At 43.5% G+C, this 19180-nt stretch overlaps 1 protein-coding gene across 3 annotated transcripts; it reads left to right on the forward strand.

Annotated features, from left to right (window-relative positions):
- Positions 1–3032: 3032 nt before the first annotated feature.
- Positions 3033–17870, forward strand: fdft1 (farnesyl-diphosphate farnesyltransferase 1). Of its 3 annotated transcripts, none has more exons than XM_021600665.3 (8): positions 3033–3294; positions 5840–5937; positions 9003–9186; positions 11806–11934; positions 14070–14261; positions 14358–14534; positions 14702–14854; positions 14985–17870. In XM_021600665.3, the coding sequence occupies exons 1-8, from the start codon at positions 3196–3198 to the stop codon at positions 15207–15209; spliced, it is 1257 nt and encodes a 418-aa protein (XP_021456340.3). In that variant the 5' UTR covers positions 3033–3195; the 3' UTR covers positions 15210–17870. The 3 variants fall into 3 exon arrangements, with proteins under 3 accessions (XP_021456340.3, XP_090089088.1, XP_036831816.2); XM_090232962.1 differs by having other exon boundaries at positions 3073–3294; positions 9003–9084; XM_036975921.2 differs by lacking the exon at positions 3033–3294 and having other exon boundaries at positions 5362–5937.
- The last annotated feature ends 1310 nt before the right edge of the window (positions 17871–19180 follow it).

The raw sequence follows: 19180 nt of genomic DNA on the forward strand, positions 1-19180 counted from the left end.
AGATCAGAGTCCGTAAGGTACAGAACGGCAAGCAGTCTCGGGGTCAGGGCAGGCAGAGGTCAATAATCCAGATCAGAGTCCGTCAAGTACAGAACGGCAGGCAAAACGACAGGTCAAGTGGAGGCAAAAGTCAGTAATCAAGATCAGAGTCCGTAAGGTACAGAACGGCAAGCAGTCTCGGGGTCAGGGCAGGCAGAGGTCAATAATCCAGATCAGAGTCTGAAAGGTACAGAACGGCAGGCAGTCTCGGGGTCAGGGCAGGCAGAGGTCAATAATCCAGATCAGAGTCTGAAAGGTACAGAACGGCAGGCAGTCTCGGGGTCAGGGCAGGCAGAGGTCAATAATCCAGATCAGAGTCTGAAAGGTACAGAACGGCAGGCAGTCTCGGGGTCAGGGCAGGCAGAGGTCAATAATCCAGTATGGGGTGAAAAGCTACAGAACGGCAGGCAAGCTCAGGTTCAAGGCAGGCAGAATGGTCAAAATGGGAAAGACGGGCGACACCTGGAGGGGGGTGGAGACAAGCACAAAGACATGTGAAACAGTTCAGGGTGTGACATACAGTGCCTTGCGAAAGTATTCGGCCCCCTTGAACTTTGCGACCTTTTGCCACATTTCAGGCTTCAAACATAAAGATATAAAACTGTATTTTTTTGTGAAGAATCAACAACTAGTGGGACACAATCATGAAGTGGAACGACATTTATTGGATATTTCAAACTTTTTTAACAAATCAAAAACTGAAAAATTGGGCGTGCAAAATTATTCAGCCTCCTTAAGTTAATACTTTGTAGCGCCACCTTTTGCTGCGATTACAGCTGTAAGTCGCTTGGGGTATGTCTCTATCAGTTTTGCACATCGAGAGACTGAAATTTGTTCCCATTCCTCCTTGCAAAACAGCTCGAGCTCAGTGAGGTTGGATGGAGAACATTTGTGAACAGCGGTTTTCAGTTCTTTCCACAGATTCTCGATTGGATTCAGGTCTGGACTTTGACTTGGCCATTCTAACACCTGGATATGTTTATTTTTGAACCATTCCATTGTAGATTTTGCTTTATGTTTTGGATCATTGTCTTGTTGGAAGACAAATCTCCGTCCCAGTCTCAGGTCTTTTGCAGACTCCATCAGGTTTTCTTCCAGAATGGTCCTGTATTTGGCTCCACCCATCTTCCCATCAATTTGAACCATCTTCCCTGTCCCTGCTGAAGAAAAGCAGGCCCAAACCATGATGCTGCCACCACCATGTTTGACAGTGGGGATGGTGTGTTCAGCTGTGTTGCTTTTACGCCAAACATAACGTTTTGCATTGTTGCCAAAAAGTTCAATTTTGGTTTCATCTGACCAGAGCACCTTCTTCCACATGTTTGGTGTGTCTCCCAGGTGGCTTGTGGCAAACTTTAAACGACACTTTTTATGGATATCTTTAAGAAATGGCTTTCTTCTTGCCACTCTTCCATAAAGGCCAGATTTGTGCAATATACAACTGATTGTTGTCCTATGGACAGAGTCTCCCACCTCAGCTGTAGATCTCTGCAGTTCATCCAGAGTGATCATGGGCCTCTTGGCTGCATCTCTGATCAGTCTTCTCCTTGTATGAGCTGAAAGTTTAGAGGGACGGCCAGGTCTTGGTAGATTTGCAGTGGTCTGATACTCCTTCCATTTCAATATTATCGCTTGCACAGTGCTCCTTGGGATGTTTAAAGCTTGGGAAATCTTTTTGTATCCAAATCCGGATTTAAACTTATTCACAACAGTATCTCGGACCTGCCTGGTGTGTTCCTTGTTCTTCATGATGCTCTCTGCGCTTTTAACGGACCTCTGAGACTATCACAGTGCAGGTGCATTTATACGGAGACTTGATTACACACAGGTGGATTGTATTTATCATCATTAGTCATTTATGTCAACATTGGATCATTCAGAGATCCTCACTGAACTTCTGGAGAGAGTTTGCTGCACTGAAAGTAAAGGGGCTGAATAATTTTGCACGCCCAATCTTTCAGTTTTTGATTTGTTAAAAAAGTTTGAAATATCCAATAAATGTCGTTCCACTTCATGATTGTGTCCCACTTGTTGTTGATTCTTCACAAAAAAATACAGTTTTATATCTTTATGTTTGAAGCCTGAAATGTGGCAAAAGGTCGCAAAGTTCAAGGGGGCCGAATACTTTCGCAAGGCACTGTATATAGACATAATATGACATGTGGAATGTCTTCATTATTTTGATACTTGTGTGTGTGTGTGTGTAATATTTACTGTTCACTTTGTATTGTTTATTTCACTTTTGTTTATCCATTTCACTATCCTTGGCAATGTTAACATATCTTTCACATGCCAGTAAAGCCCCTTGAATTGAATTGAATCGAGAGAGGGAGAGAAGAAGAAGACGAGAGAAGAGAAAGAGGGGGAGGAGAGAGAGACAGGGAGGGGGATTCAAGTCCTTCAGGTGAAAGGTATATTTCAGGTTGATCCACTAAATTGTAGTGAATCTGCTGGTGTAGCTCACTAATCTGTAGGCTATTTAGAAAAGCAGAGTTTAGCCAGTCCCAGTTACAGGTTCAGTAGGCTTTACTGTACAAGTGTAAATCTGAAAACTTTTTTTTGTTTTCTGTTTTCTTCTAATGTAAAAATGTGCAACACATATACAGTATGCACAACTTCACAAGCATACACACAGGTCATGCCAGTCTACTGTATGAAAATTATCCCATTATACATACAAAAAGGGAATGTTGATAAATTCATTATAATAAATAAATTAGCCTAAAATGTAGGACATGGGCAGCTGTTGACTTGGTCTCAGAATAACAGAATATTTTTTGGTTATTAAAACGGGTGATGTACAGTGTGACATAACAACAGTATCTGTCACACTCCGTCCGGATGGTCTCTCGCGTTAAACAACGTATCATCCAATCAGATGCCTCAGTTTGGAGAAACACGGCCGGGGCGGGACGTCACACCAGCCGCTCTAGTCATCCACTGGTCGACGGGCACTGAGCCCATGATTTTCTGACCAATCACAGGCGTCATTCGATCTGACGACTTTTTTTCAGTGGAAAGGGGCCGGCTGCTCTATAGCTCAGCGGCTCAACGTTTGAATGGAGAAAATATTGCCAGGTTTTAAGCGCACTTGGGTGGAATAAGCACACGATACAAGAAAGCATCATCGGCGTACGTGTGGTCAAAAGATAAAACATGGATATCGTAAAATCGTTAGGACACCCGGAGGAAATATTCAACCTGTTCAAGTTTAAAATGGGGGGCTGTCGCACTGTGATGCCCAAGTTGGACTATGTGAGTAGCTATCTGCTCTAAACCCCCCGATTATTGCCTACCTGTAACCTAGGCTACGGCACGACTCGCTATTGTCGTTTCTTATACATTTTGGAATAGCATAGACCTACACAACATAATGTGCGCGCTAACAGTGCCAGTCTGTATCCATGCATCTCTTCAACATTGGCCCACTTGCATTTTCTACACAACAATGCTTCTGGCTTCACCAAATCCGTAGACACATTCTACAGGAGCAATGGCACAGTAGTAACAGTAATAGGTTACCTAGTCAACTAACTACCTGAATGAACTAGAAGGGTAGCCTATTCTAACTCTATTTCTCACAGCAATGTTTGTATTGTGTAGGCCTAGAATAAATAATAGATGCGCAGTTCAGGCTAGAGACAAGGATAACCATTGACTTAATAGCTGGGATTTGAGTTATATAATAGCCTTTGTGGGTTCATTCCGGGAGCAGATGCTGTGCGCATGTTTGTTTGACTGCGCAGGTAATGCCTGATTTCCGACACGTTAAACACCGCTTTGACCTGGAATGATGATAGTTGAATGTCCAGTGGTGAAGATCCCTTAATAGAAAATGACTCAAGTAAAAGTCACCCAGTAAAATAGTACTTGAGTAAAAATCTAAAAGTATTTGGTTTTAAATATACTTAAGTATCAAAAGTAAAAGTAAAAGTATGAATAATAACAATTCCTTATATTAAGCAAACCAAAAAATATACGGATATCCAGGGTCACACTGCAACACTCAAGACATAATTTACAAACAAAGCATTTGTGTTTCGTGAGTCTGCTAGATCAGAGGCAGTAGGGATGACAAGGGATATTCTCTTGATATGTGTGCGAATTGGACCATTTTCTGTCCTGCTAAGCATTCAAAATGTAACGAGTACTTTTGGGTTCCAGGGAAAATGTCCATAAAAAGTACAGCATTTTCTGTATTGAAGTAAAAGTTATACTCCCAAAAAACGTTATTTATTTTATCTAACCTTTATTTAACTAGACAAGTGAGTTAAGAACACATTCTTATTGACAATGACGGCCTACCCCGGTCAAACCTAACCCGGATTTTAAAGTATTTTTACGTAAGTACTTTACACCACTGTGAATGTCCAGTAGGATTTCCCTTTATGATGGATGAATGACACTATCATAACGTTCTAGCCAAATAGAGAGTATTTTATGACGAGAGCTAGCTTTGATATAAGACACTTCAGGTGTCAATTAAAGGGGGGGCGATGTTCTTGAATCAAGAGTCCAGTTACATGCGAAAATCTGAAAGCGCGTGGTGGCTTCCCCTGGCTAGTGCACAATGGTGTGCGTCTTGAGTTCCAAGCAGCCTGCCAGTCCACGATGGGCATAATGCAGGGATTATCAACTAGATTCGGCCGCTGGACGATTTTTTATTGAGTGGATGGTCAGGGTCCAGAACATAATTACAAATCATTTGCAAACTGCAAATTGACCGCAAGACGCCCAAACTGATATAATAAAACACAATCATTTCAAACCTTGCTTACATTTCTATATGATCCCATACTGTTTCTCTCCATTGTGCGTGGGAATACGGCCAAATAAAACCAGGCCCGCGGGCCGCCAGTTGGAGACCACTGGCATAATATAACCACTTTGTTTTTGCTACTGTCTGCCACTAGATGACAGTACAGCATCATCTGTCAGTCAGCTCAACATTTCCCCAAATTCATGCGTTTTGCAATGTTGAGAAAATTGTTAGAGGAAATTGTAGGCAAGCAACTTCTTATGCGTCACTTGGTTGGCCAAATAAGCCTACCTAATTCAAATTACGATTGCAGAGAAACACATATACTTACACAATAAAACGTTTAGTTATGTGTGAATGATGATGTGCATGATCATTATTTTGGGGAATTGATAGGTCTGTGTCCAATGTTTAGCAAACATGGCGTATAGTGTGTTACATGTTGTTCGGGGGGTACTGCTTACTCTTGCAGAAAACACTGCTGTGTTATGACTGAAGTGGGAGGGGCTCCGATGTCAAACTGCATCACAGCCTACTGCTGCGCTCAATGGGTGCGCCCGTGGACAAATTCTTCGAGGTATGTGGATGGATTTATTACTCTGGTCTGGAGACTGTATAGGCCGTGAGACTTGTTTAAAGATCACCGACTGACCCCGCCCTGCAAAGTCTATAACTTCCTAAAGTTTTCACCCCGCTACAGAGTAACACCCCATGTCCTCTGCTGAACTGCGCGCACGAATGAATACCACGGATATTAATAACTGGATAGCCAACAATGTTGTCTAAATTGCTCATGGAAGGCTGAGCGTCCATTTTCCTCATATGGCCGGAGCTTGCTGCAAGTGTCCGGTTTCTCTCACGGTGTTCAAGCGCTCTCTCTGCGTCACCCCGCGGAGCCCTGGACCCGCTTCACGGTCCCTTCTCTCTGGGGGAAGGCTGGGCGAGAGGGGCGTGCAGGAGGGATGTTGGGCCGCCCGCCCCAGTGCTTTGCGGACAGTAGGCTCTTACCGACACCCCGTGTTTCTATGTTTCTCTTGCCAGGAATCCATGAGTGAGAGCCTGCGGACATGCTACCTCTATCTGAACCAGACCAGTCGCAGTTTCGCCGCTGTTATCCAGGCGCTAGACGGAGAGTTACGGTAAGTTTGCATAACCTTGCCAACTTTGCTCTCCAACCATGCAGGTAAGGGGTGTGTCTCCAGCATGTCGAAGTAAACAAGGAACCATGACAGCTGAATATCAGCACTTTGGCAAATACACGACAAGAATGTGATCGGCTATTGGAACTTGGGAGGATTTTAGGGTATTATTATTGACCCTGGAACAATGGTCAGTTTTGACCTTGAGTTCGCTTATTTACCCATTTTAAATCTGGAAAAGAAACTGATTTTAATATGACAGAAAAGTAGTCTAAACTAGCCTACAAAGTGGCAAATGTATAGCCAAGTGCACACGCTGTAGGCAAGTTGTAGGGCACTACTGTAACTGAACTGATTTGCTTGCGGGGCAATTCAATGTAACTGCTTATAATTAATTATATTACAGCCAGCCATATTCCCCTGCTGCAGCACTGTGTCTATTTTATTCCCACCATTCAGTTTACAGAAGTGCTGGTTTTAAGTACACATTGTGTGTGTTTGTGCGTGTTCCTGATAGGTTGCTTACAGGTTTTTACAGCTGTCATTCAAATGGCATGAGTTTCCCTACACATAGGACCTACAGTAGCTAGTTCACACTTTGTTGAGACATGAGTCCCTGCAGTAAAATGAAGCTTCATACCATACTGTACATCACATGTCAGGTGTTACACATTAAAGTTCAATATTGGTGTCAGCCCTTTCCCGAATGCCGGGATTGGTGTCAGCCTTTGCCTGCTCACTCTGTAACCATTAGGTTTTCAGTGTGCCGGTCCTAACATTTCAACACAAATTAATCACTCGCATCTATTTGTATTGAAATCAATGGAACCACGACGATGAGAAACAATTCTGGGGCTCTTCCTGCAAACGTCTCTAGCCTTAATACCACACACGGATTGGAAAGTCAAATGACCACTGTTGCTATTTAGAAATCGATGTGAGAATGATTTTCCGAAGTGAACTAGTAGGAAAAGTCTTAACCTGTTTAAAGTGTTGTATTTCCTTCTGTAATCCTTTTTCTACTGGCTAACTTCGGCAAATCATATTCTCACATCAATTTCTAAATAGTGACAGGGTTTGGCACACATTTCTGTGATCGTGTGACCCTCAAATCTGTGTGGCATTGAGGCCCTAGATGTTTATTTGTAGGAGGAGCCCCCACATTTTTCTTCCCACCGTGGTCTGGAAAATGACAGGCTCGTTCTAATGCTGCGTTCCTAACCAAGTGGGAAGGTAGATATTGTTAGTTGTGAAGTCATGAATACCAGTTGGATGCATTCACATGTTTTGATCTCGTTGAGAAACGGCGATTGGCTAATGGCCAACAAACTGCATCAACTATAAATAAAATTACAGCTATCATGCTCCTATTATAGTGTTCAAAAACCATATTAATAGATTGCCTTTTATAAATAATGTTTATTGTTGCATTGAACTGACGAAAGTGCTGTAATCGAGGTCATTTCCTTAGTAGATGACGTCAGAGGTCAGCATGTGGGAGAAGTCAAAGTTCAGGGATGATAGTTGAGTTTCCCACCAGTAATTACCAGTTGGAGTGGCATTGAAGTGGATCCCAGTTGTATGTTGTAAATTCGACCTTCCCAATTGGTTACCAACAGGCGCATATGACAAAAACACTGGTATTAAAGCAAAGATATTGGTCTCTTTTAAGCAATCAATTTTGCGTAATTGTGATTACTATAAACATTTACACTATCATCACCAATCTGAGGTGAAAAGGATGTGTATTTCCTGTAAATATTGTGTGGTGAAAATGTTTGTCTGTGTAATGCAGTAACACGTTCTGTCCACCATAGGGAAATTAGCGTAATATAAAATAATTCAACATGACAAACTAATTTAATATTTTAATTTAGGATGATAGTAAATTAAGCACAGTCATAGATTTTTACAATAATTACATATATTTCTTACTACTTTAACCATAGAGCGAGTTTAAAAATACTCCTTAAACATAATTTTAATGGGCGCTCTAGACTAGAGCTTGGAATCAAATACATTTTTATTTGTCACATGCTCTGAATACAACAGGTAGAGAGATAGAACGTACCAGGAAATTCTTACTTACAAGCCCTTAACCAACAATGCAGTTAAGAAAATATTTACTAAATAAAATGTTTAAAAAAAGTAACACTAACAATAATGGGGTACTGGTAGCGAGTCAATGTGCAGGGGTACAGCTTAGTCGAGGTAATTGAGGTAATGTGTACATGTAGGTAGGGGTAAAGTGACGTAGAGTGCGTAGATAATAAACAGCGAGTAGCAGGGTTAAAACTAAAGGGGTGACTGTGCAGCAACCTGAACCTTTTGACGGTCCCTAGTAAGAGGTGTCTCTGCAGCCTGTCCAAGTAAGGAACCATGGCAGCTGAATGGCAGCACTGTGGCACATGCAAGACAAAATTAGATATTGGAACTTGGAGGATTTTAGGTTATTTTTTAGTATTGACCCTGGAACATATGGTCAGTAATCAGTTTTGACCTTTAGTTCACTTCTTTACCTCTTTAGGGCTTAAGAACAAACATTTTGATATGACAGTAAAATAGCCTAAACTTCAAGTGACAAACATACAGTATGGACTGCAAGTGCACAAGCGCAGGCCTGCGGTAACTGAACTGATTTTTTAGCGGTGGAATTCAATGTAAACGACTTCTATTGCAGTACATTGTGTCTAATCCCACGGTTCAGTGTACAGAAGTGACACAGCTGGTTTTAAGAGCAAAGTGTGTTCCGGAAGGTTGATTACAGTTTTTAAACATTTTTTTTTTTACATCATTCAAATGGCATGCAGTCTCCCTAAACAGATGACCGACAGTATTTAGTTCACACATGAGTCCCTGCAGTAAAATGTATTAAGCTTCATACCAAACATCACATGTCAAGTGTTACATTAAAGTTAAATATTGGTGTCTGTCAGCTCCTTCCTGAATACCCAGGGTTGGTGTCAGCCCTTGCCAGCTCACTCTGTAACAGTTAGGTTTTCAGTGAGCAGGTCCTAACCTTCTCAAATCAATGAATTCTTCCCCTGTCCCTTCTTTTTGTCCAGGCATGCGGTGTGTATCTTCTACCTGGTCCTACGTGCCCTTGACACGGTGGAAGATGATATGACCATCCCCCTGGAGAAGAAGGTGCCCATGCTGAATGACTTCCACACGTACCTTTACCAGGCCAACTGGTGTTTCACTGAGAGCCACGAGAAGGACAGGCGGGTCCTGGAGGACTTCCCCACGGTCAGTGGAACCGCTGGCACTACTGTGTACTATATAACCCTACATAAAGTGTAAAAATCTGTTGGTCTCTAAATCCGTCGAGAACTAAAGGGGTGTAAAAACTATCGCACGCTCGTCTGTGTGGTTGGCTTCTGACTCCTCACCCGCTAGTTACTTCAAACGGATTCAGTTAGATCTGCCCACTATAGTGTTGTCGGGTTAGAATATTATGTTGAGGCCCATTACTGTACACTTTGTCACCACCACATACATGTGGACACATCTGCTTCCATTTGAGGTATTTTACGTGGTTCTAAAAAGGGAGGAACAATACAATCATGAGGACGTATTACAAGATACTAAGATAAATACATGTGCAATAATATAGAAATCTACTAGCAACGTAGAGAGAATGTAAACATTACATTTTATATATATATATATATATATAAGGTAACCAATACAATATATATATATATATATATATATATACTGCTCAAAAAAATCAAGGGAACACTAAAATAACACATCCTAGATCTGAATGAAATATTCTTATTAAATACTTTTTTCTTTACATAGTTGAATGTGCTGACAACAAAATCACACAAATTATCAATGGAAATCAAATTTATCAACCCATGGAGGTCTGGATTTGGAGTCACACTCAAAATTAAACTGGAAAACCACACTACAGGCTGATCCAACTTTGATGTAATGTCCTTAAAACAAGTCAAAATGAGGCTCAGTAGTGTGTGTGGCCTCCACGTGCCTGTATGACCTCCCTACAACGCCTGGGCATGCTCCTGATGAGGTGGCGGATGGTCTCCTGAGGGATCTCCTCCCAGACCTGGACTAAAGCATCCGCCAACTCCTGGACAGTCTGTGGTGCAATGTGGCATTGGTGGATGGAGCGAGACATGATGTCCCAGATGTGCTCAATTGGATTCAAGTCTGGGGAACGGGCGGGCCAGTCCATAGCATCAATGCCTTCCTCTTGCAGGAATTGCTGACACTCCAGCCACATGAGGTCTAGCATTGTCTTGCATTAGGAGGAACCCAGGGCCAACCGCACCAGCATATGGTCTCACAAGGGGTCTGAGGATCTCATCTCGGTACCTAATGGCAGTCAGGCTACACTTGGCGAGCACATGGAGGGCTGTGCGGCCCCCCTAAAGAAATGCCACCCCACACCATGACTGACCCACCGCCAAACCGGTCATGCTGGAGGATGTTGCAGGCAGCAGAACGTTCTCCACGGCGTCTCCAGACTGTCACGTCTGTCACATGTGCTCAGTGTGAACCTGCTTTCATCTGTGAAGAGCACAGGGCGCCAGTGGCGAATTTGCCAATCTTGGTGTTCTCTGGCAAATTAAAAACGTCCTGCACGGTGTTGGGCTGTAAGCACAACCCCCACCTTTGGACGTCGGGCCCTCATACCACCCTCATGGAGTCTGTTTCTGACCGTTTGAGCAGACACATGCACATTTGTGGCCTGCTGGAGGTCATTTTGCAGGGCTCTGGCAGTGCTCTTCCTGCTCCTCCTTGCACAAAGGCGGAGGTAGCGGTCCTGCGGCTGGGTTGTTGTCCTCCTACAGCCTCCTCCACGTCTCCTGATGTACTGGCCTGTCTCCTGGTAGCACCTCCATGCTCTGCACACTACGCTGACAGACACAGCAAACCTTGTTGCCACAGCTCGCATTGATGTGCCATCCTGGATGAGCTGCACTACCTGAGCCACTTGTGTGGGTTGTAGACTCTGTCTCATGCTACCACTAGAGTGAAAGCACCACCAGCATTCAAAAGTGACCAAAACATCAGCCAGGAAGCATAAGAACTGAGAAGTGGTCTGTGGTCACCACCTGCAGAACCACTCCTTTATTGGGGGTGTCTTGCTAATTGCCTATAATTTCCACCTGTTGTCTATTCCATTTGCACAACAGCATGTGAAATTTATTGTCAATCAGTGTTGCTTCCTAAGTGGACAGTTTGATTTCACAGAAGTGTGATTGACTTGGAGTTACATTGTGTTGTTTAAGTGTTCCCTTTATTTTTTTGATCAGTGTATATATAAATATATATAAGTCATTTAAGAACAAATTCTTATTTACAATGAAGACCTACCCCGGCCAAACCTGGACAACGCTGGGCCAATTGTGCGCTGCCCTATGGGACTCGACAGGGCATGGACTCTACAAGGTTTCTAGAGCGTTCCACAGGGATGCTGGCCCATGTTAACTCCAATCCTTCCCATAGTTATGTCAAGATGGCTGGATGTCCTTTGGGTGGTGGACCATTCTTGATACACATTCTTGGAACTGTTGAGTGTGAAAACACAACTATTTGCTTCTTCTTTTGCAATGGAAAAACATGCACTAACTAGAGGTGAGCAGAGCTGTTTTCCTGCAGTGCATTGAAGCTCCCTGATTGGTTGGATGAACAGAGGTCTGAAGGGTGGTTGACAGGACTACATGCCAGTCAGGTGGAATGAGCCTGCCTTTTTTTACCTAAGGATTGCATAACACTGTCATGACAATGAAATATGTAGCAGACATCATACAATGGGCATCTGTCATCATGCTATGTGTGTGTGTGTGTGTGTGTGTGTGTGTGTGTATTTAAATTAATCTCTTTTCTGTTCAGATTTCCTTGGAGTTCAGGAACCTGGGTCAGGCATACCAGGATGTGATCTCGGACATCTGCCACCGCATGGGAGTTGGAATGGCTGAGTTTCTGGAGAAGAAAGTGGGCTCCATGAAGGAGTGGGACCAGGTAAATGTCACCTTAATGTTAGGCAAGCATTATACACGTGTTAGACTAACAGCTTCACATTTGCTGGTTAATAGTAGAGCTGGGAATTGCCAGGGACTTCACGATACAATATTATTACGGTACGTAGGTGGTGATGCGATATGTATTGCAATTCGATACTGTGATTAATTGCGATGTTCCAAACATTGCTCACCACATGTCTGCTGCAGAGACGAGGGAGCATTAGAAAACACGTTTTGATCAGTCATGGAAATAAGTGCTAAAACCGATTTGCTCCCTATTTAAAAAGAAGATGGAGAACAATACTGGATACTGGAGTTTTGGTGCAGGTACAGCCAACAAGCGCAAAAATAATATTGTGATATTGTCAAAACGATAGGATACGATATATTGTCAAAAATAATGTCCTGATATGTAACTGTATAAAAATAACAAATTATCCCCCCATCACTATTACCTAGTGGTAGCCTGATGTGTGTCACTATTACCTAGTGGTAGCCTGACGCGTGTCACTATTACCTAGTGGTAGCCTGACGCGTGTCACTATTACCTAGTGGTAGCCTGATGTGTGTCACTATTACCTAGTGGTAGCCTGACGCGTGTCACTATTACCTAGTGGTAGCCTGACGCGTGTCACTATTACCTAGTGGTAGCCTGACGTGTGTCACTATTACCTAGTAGTAGCCTGACGTGTGTCACTATTACCTAGTGGTAGCCTGACGCGTGTCACTATTACCTAGTGGTAGCCTGATGTGTGTCACTATTACCTAGTGGTAGCCTGACGCGTGTCACTATTACCTAGTGGTAGCCTGATGTGTGTCACTATTACCTAGTGGTAGCCTGATGTGTGTCACTATAACCTAGTGGTAGCCTGATGTGTGTCACTATTACCTAGTGGTAGCCTGACGCGTGTCACTATTACCTAGTGGTAGCCTGATGTGTGTCACTATTACCTAGTGGTAGCCTGATGTGTGTCACTATTACCTAGTGGTAGCCTGATGTGTGTCACTATTACCTAGTGGTAGCCTGACGCGTGTCACTATTACCTAGTGGTAGCCTGATGTGTGTCACTATTACCTAGTGGTAGCCTGATGTGTGTCACTATAACCTAGTGGTAGCCTGATGTGTGTCACTATTACCTAGTGGTAGCCTGACGCGTGTCACTATTACCTAGTGGTAGCCTGATGTGTGTCACTATTACCTAGTGGTAGCCTGATGTGTGTCACTATAACCTAGTGGTAGCCTGATGTGTGTCACTATTACCTAGTGGTAGCCTGATGTGTGTCACTATTACCTAGTGGTAGCCTGACACGTGTCACTATTACCTAGTGGTAGCCTGACGCGTGTCACTATAACCTAGTGGTAGCCTGATGTGTGTCACTATAACCTAGTGGTAGCCTGATGTGTGTCACTATTACCTAGTGGTAGCCTGACGCGTGTCACTATTACCTAGTGGTAGCCTGACACGTGTCACTATTACCTAGTGGTAGCCTGATGTGTGTCACTATAACCTAGTGGTAGCCTGACGTGTGTCACTATTACCTAGTGGTAGCCTGATGTGTGTCACTATTACCTAGTGGTAGCCTGACGTGTGTCACTATTACCTAGTGGTAGTCTGACGTGTGTCACTATTACCTAGTGGTAGCCTGACGTGTGTCACTATAACCTAGTGGTAGCCTGACGTGTGTCACTATTACCTAGTGGTAGCCTGACGTGTGTCACTATAACCTAGTGGTAGCCTGACGTGTGTCACTATAACCTAGTGGTAGCCTGACGTGTGTCACTATAACCTAGTGGTAGCCTGACGTGTGTCACTATAACCTAGTGGTAGCCTGACGTGTGTCACTATAACCTAGTGGTAGCCTGATGTGTGTCACTATAACCTAGTGGTAGCCTGATGTGTGTCACTATAACCTAGTGGTAGCCTGACGTGTGTCACTATAACCTAGTGGTAGCCTGACGTGTGTCACTATAACCTAGTGGTAGCCTGACGTGTGTCACTATAACCTAGTGGTAGCCTGACGTGTGTCAAATGACAAAAGTAACTTAAACCCACTGATTTCTTCACTTCACACCAATCTGTAATAGATTTTTGAGTGTTAAATACATGTGTATTAACATTACCCCCTGTGCAGTACTGTCACTATGTGGCAGGGCTGGTGGGTATAGGCCTGTCCCAGCTGTTCTCTGCCTCCCAGCTGGAGGACCCCGAGGTGGGCAAAGACACAGAGCTGGCCAACTCCATGGGCCTGTTCCTCCAGAAGACCAACATCATCAGAGACTACCTTGAGGATATACAGGTGGCGCGGGCCTTCTGGCCACAAGAGGTAACTACACTGTGTGTGTGTGTGTGTGTGTGCGCACTGTATGTGTCATTAATGGGGTGTGTGTAGTTAATGTGTGTGTTGCATGTCCCTCTGTAGGCATGGAGTCAGTTTGCGTGTCGTCTGGAGGACCTGGCAGAGCCTGACCAGTTGACCTCAGCCCTGTCCTGTCTCAACCTGCTGGTGACAGACGCCCTGCGCCACGTCCCTGATGTCATCACCTATCTGGCACGCCTACGCAACCAGAGCGTCTTCAACTTCTGCGCCATACCACAGGTAAATGCTACCATTGAAATGTTACATTTCTAAGTACATTCCCACTGGAGAAAGCTGCTAGTTGCATTTCCTTTCAACACATTTTCACTTTTCATTCCTGGTTGTTTGAGTCAGGATCCTCAGGAAGCATTTCATTTTGCTGTACTGTATGTCTCAATAATGTCCAGGTGATGGCGATAGCGACCCTCTCAGCCTGTTACAACAACCCTCAAGTATTCCAGGGCGTGGTGAAAATCAGGAAGGGTCAGGCCGTCACCCTCATGATGCAAGCCACCAACATGGGTGCTGTGCAAAGCATCATGGCCCAATACAGCCAGGAGGTGTGTGTATATTTGGGTGTGTCATGTATTCAATTGTGTTTGTTTGTGTTATTGTGCATCTGAGTGTGTGTTCTTACTTTGTTTGAGTTTTCTGATCTCTCGCTCTTTCTTTTTCTCTCTCTTTCTCCAGATGCTACAGAGGGTGTCCTTGACAGATCCATCCCGGGACAAAACCCTGTTTATCCTGGGTGTGATCCAGGAGAGGACTCTCTCCCAAGCCACCCTGGCCTCCCGGACTGCCCACCTCTCCCCCATGTACCTCTCCGCTGCCATGATCCTCGCCGCCCTCAGCTGGCAGTACCTAAGCACTACAGCCGGACAACCTCCCGGCACTGCTGACATGCAGGGCCATTGAGCCCACTCAACCCCCACTAACCCTCACCCTGCATGGGGTGCACGACTGAGATGCTCCCCTCTCTCCTGAGGCCTGGTTCTCCCTCTCCCCTGGAGGAATCTTACCCTCCCATTCACCTGTCCTGTTTAACTCACCTGTGATGGTCCGTAGAGGCTTGTACTATGGGAGTCACTGGTAGCAGGGTTGTCTTATTGTGTTTGATAGTGGTTTGCAGTCTTACTTTCCGCAACATTATTTTCTAACACATTGGTCATACTCACGTCAGATACACACGGCACCTGGCACATCTCTCATTTGTTTTTTTGGTTTGTTTTTATGTTGATTTGAGTTATTTTGTAACCACAACCCTGGTTTTGTTTGTTACATGTTTTGAAAGGGAGAATTCCAATAGAGCTATAATGGATTGGTAATTTCACTTTTTTTTTCAACATTAATTTGAAATGTGAATAGGATTTAGTAAAGTCTTGGACCCATCACACAAACCTAAAGCACACAGCTCACACACATACAGGACATTGCGATTAAGAAACATCAACTAAACCATTGTGCATTTCTTATAGTCGTTTTTTGGGGGGGGGGGTTGTAATGTTATTTTCAATAGCAACTAATGACAACACAATGGTTCTGTTTGATGTGTTTTATAAGTGTCTGTATGTCTCCATAGCAAGAACTAAGATGATTGTTTATGTACAGTATAGCTACATGTTGTCACATTCAATCATAGTAAACTGGACACATCTCAATAGTCTAAAGTTGCCTCCTCCCCTTGTATTCTCTACCTCAACTGCACTGATCTGAAAAGACGTAATAGCAAATATGAAACAATATGACAGAAGCCTAGCTTAGCTTTCATCTATATGTCTGTGTCTTTCTCATTGTGGACAAAGGAAAGGGGACAAGGAGCGGAAGCCACATTTGTCTTTTGAGACATGCCCAGTGTAAGATGATACAGAGACTGGTAGAAGCGGGACTGCAGCAGAGCACATAGTAGCAGGCTGCTAAGTGTCCTTAAGACAGAGCTTTGGTGAGTAGGAAGGCTACAATAGTGTGGTGTATCCTTGTACACAACCAAAGAAGACATGAATATTGCTATGTGATATTTTAATTTGTATATCATTGAAAAAAGAATAAAAGACAATAGTGTTTCTGAATGTTTATTTATTTAAAAAAAATTCTGCCTCATCAGTGTCCTTTGTAAGATAACCCAGTTTTTGGGGGAGATTGACTCTTCCTACAAGACAATGGATGATAGTTTTATAGTTTACAGACAGTAAAATTGTATATTCATTAAAGATGAGTTCAAGTCATGCTAGTTCTGGGGTCCTGAGGGAAAACACTCTAAACCTGTTGTCATTTATGTAAGACTGTATATTTTATTTCAAACATTTCATAACTCAAATTGATTGGAAGGTGAATGTTTTTTTTCTTAATTTTCTAACATTGGTTCAATGCAGACATAATTCCAGTGAGTATCTGATGCTCATTAACTTTGACTTAAATAAATTGTATCAATCCAAGGAAAACGTTTTACAGTTAAAATAATAAAAAATATTTCACCTTTATTTAACGAGGTGGGCCAGTTGACAATAAGTTCTCATTTACAACTGCGACCTGGCCAGTAACTTTCAGGTCACTTGTTATCAACCTTCGGAAAGAGCCCTGTTACATAGGGTGTCCCTGACAGATCCGTCAAGGGACAAAACCCCTGTGGAATATGTGGACAACTACAAATACCTAGGTGTCTGGTTAGACTATAAACTCTCCTTCCAGACTCACATTAAACATCTCAAAATTAAATCTAGAATCGGCTTCCTATTTCGCAACAAAGCATCCTTCACTCATGCTGCCAAACACCCTCTTAAAACTGACCATCCTACCGATCCTCGACTTCAGCGATGTCATTTACAAAATAGCCTCCAACACTCTACTCAACAAATGCAGTCTATCACAGTGCCATCAGTTTTGTCACCAAAGCCCCATATATTACCCACCACTGCGACCTGTACGCTCTCATTGGCTGGCCATCGCTTCATACTTATTGCCAAACTCACTGGCTCCAGGTCATCTACAAGTCTGCTAGGTAAAGCCCCGCCTTATCTCAGGTCACTGGTCACCATAGCAGCACCCACCCGTAGCATGCACTCCACCAGGTATATCTCACTGGTCACCCCCAAAGCCAATTCTTCCTTTGGCCGCCTTTCCTTCCAGTTCTCTGCTGCCAATGACTGGAATGAACTGCAAAAATCGCTGAAGCTGGAGACCCATATCTCCCTCACTAGCTTTAAGCACCAGCTGTCAGAGCAGCTCACAGATCACTGCACCTGTACATAGCCCATCTGTAAACAGCCCATCCAACTACCTCATACCCATACTGTATTTATTTATTTATCTTGCTCCTTTGCACCCCAGTATCTCTACTTGCACATTAATCTTCAGCACATCCTACCATTCCAGTGTTTAATTGCTATATTGGAATTACTTTGCCACCATGGCCTATTCATTGCCTTATCTCCCTTATCTTACCTCATTTGCACTCACTGCATATAGACTTTTTGTTTTCTTTTTTTCTACTGCAGTTAACCCACTGTTCCTAGGCCGTCATTGAAAATAAGAATTTGTTCTTAACTGACTTGCCAAGTTAAATAAAAGTAAAATAAATGTCATGTGTAACTCTGTGTTATTGTATGTGTCAAACTGCTGTCCTTTATCTTGGCCAGGTTGCAGTTGTAAATGAGAACTTATTCTCAACTAGCCTACCTGGTTAAATAAAGTTGAAATAAAATAAAATAAATACAGGAGAGGACTCCCCCATATTGTTATCCGCTACCATGATCCTCGCCGCCCTCAGCTGGCGGTACCTAAGCACTACAGCTGGACAACCTCCCGGCACCGCAGACATGCAGGGCCATTGAGCCCACTCAATCCCGACTAACCCTCACCCTGCATGGGGTGCACGACTGAGATGCTCCCCTCTCTCCTGAGGCCTGGTTCTCCCTCTCCCCTGGAGGAATCTTACCCTCCCATTCACCTGTCCTGTTTAACTCACCTGTGATGGTCTGTAGAGGCCTGTACTATGGGAGTCACTGGTAGCAGGGTTGTCTTATTGTGTTTGATAGTGATTTGCAGTAGTCTGACATTCTGTTACACTTGTCATACTCATGTCAGATACACACGGTATCTGGCACATCTCTTTTCCTAATTTAGTGTTTTGGTTTAGTTTTATGTAGATTTTTGTTATTTTGTAACCACAGCCCTTGTTCTGTTTGTCAATTTCTTTTCAACATGTTTTGAAAGTGAGAATACCAATAGAGCTGTAATGGATTGCAATTATCAAATGAAACTTTCATTTGAAATGTGAATAGGATTGAGTAAAGTCTTAGACACATCACACAAATTTAAAGCACACAGCTCGCACACAGGACATTGAGATTACTGGCGGCAGGGTAGCCTAGTGGTTAGAGCGTTGGACTAGTAACCGGAAGGTTGCAAGTTCAAACCCCCGAGCTGACAAGGTACAAATCTGTTGTTCTGCCCTTGAACAGCCCTTGAACAACCCACTAGGCCGTCATTGAAAATAAGAATTTGTTCTTAACTGACTTGCACTGATCTGAAAAGACGTAATAGCAAATATGAAACAATATGACAGAAGCTTAGCTTTCATCTATATGTCTGTCTTTCTCATTGTGGACTAGGAGAGGAAGCCACATTTGTATTTTGAGACATGGCCAGTAAGATGATACAGTCAGACGAGCTAAGTGACTTCTATGAGCGCTTCGAGGAAAGCAACATGGAAGCATGCATGAGAGTACCAGCTGTTTCAGACGACTGTGATCACACTCTCCGTAGCCCATGTGAGTAAGACCTTTAAACAGGTCAACATTCACAAGGCCGCAAGGCCAGACGGATTCACAGGACGTGTACTCCGTGCATGCGCTGACCGACATTTTCAACCTCTGTAATACCAACATGTT

The sequence above is a fragment of the Oncorhynchus mykiss genome, chromosome 4 (assembly GCF_057628025.1).
Source record: "Oncorhynchus mykiss isolate SJ-2025 chromosome 4, ASM5762802v1, whole genome shotgun sequence".
Lineage (NCBI taxonomy): Eukaryota > Metazoa > Chordata > Actinopteri > Salmoniformes > Salmonidae > Oncorhynchus > Oncorhynchus mykiss.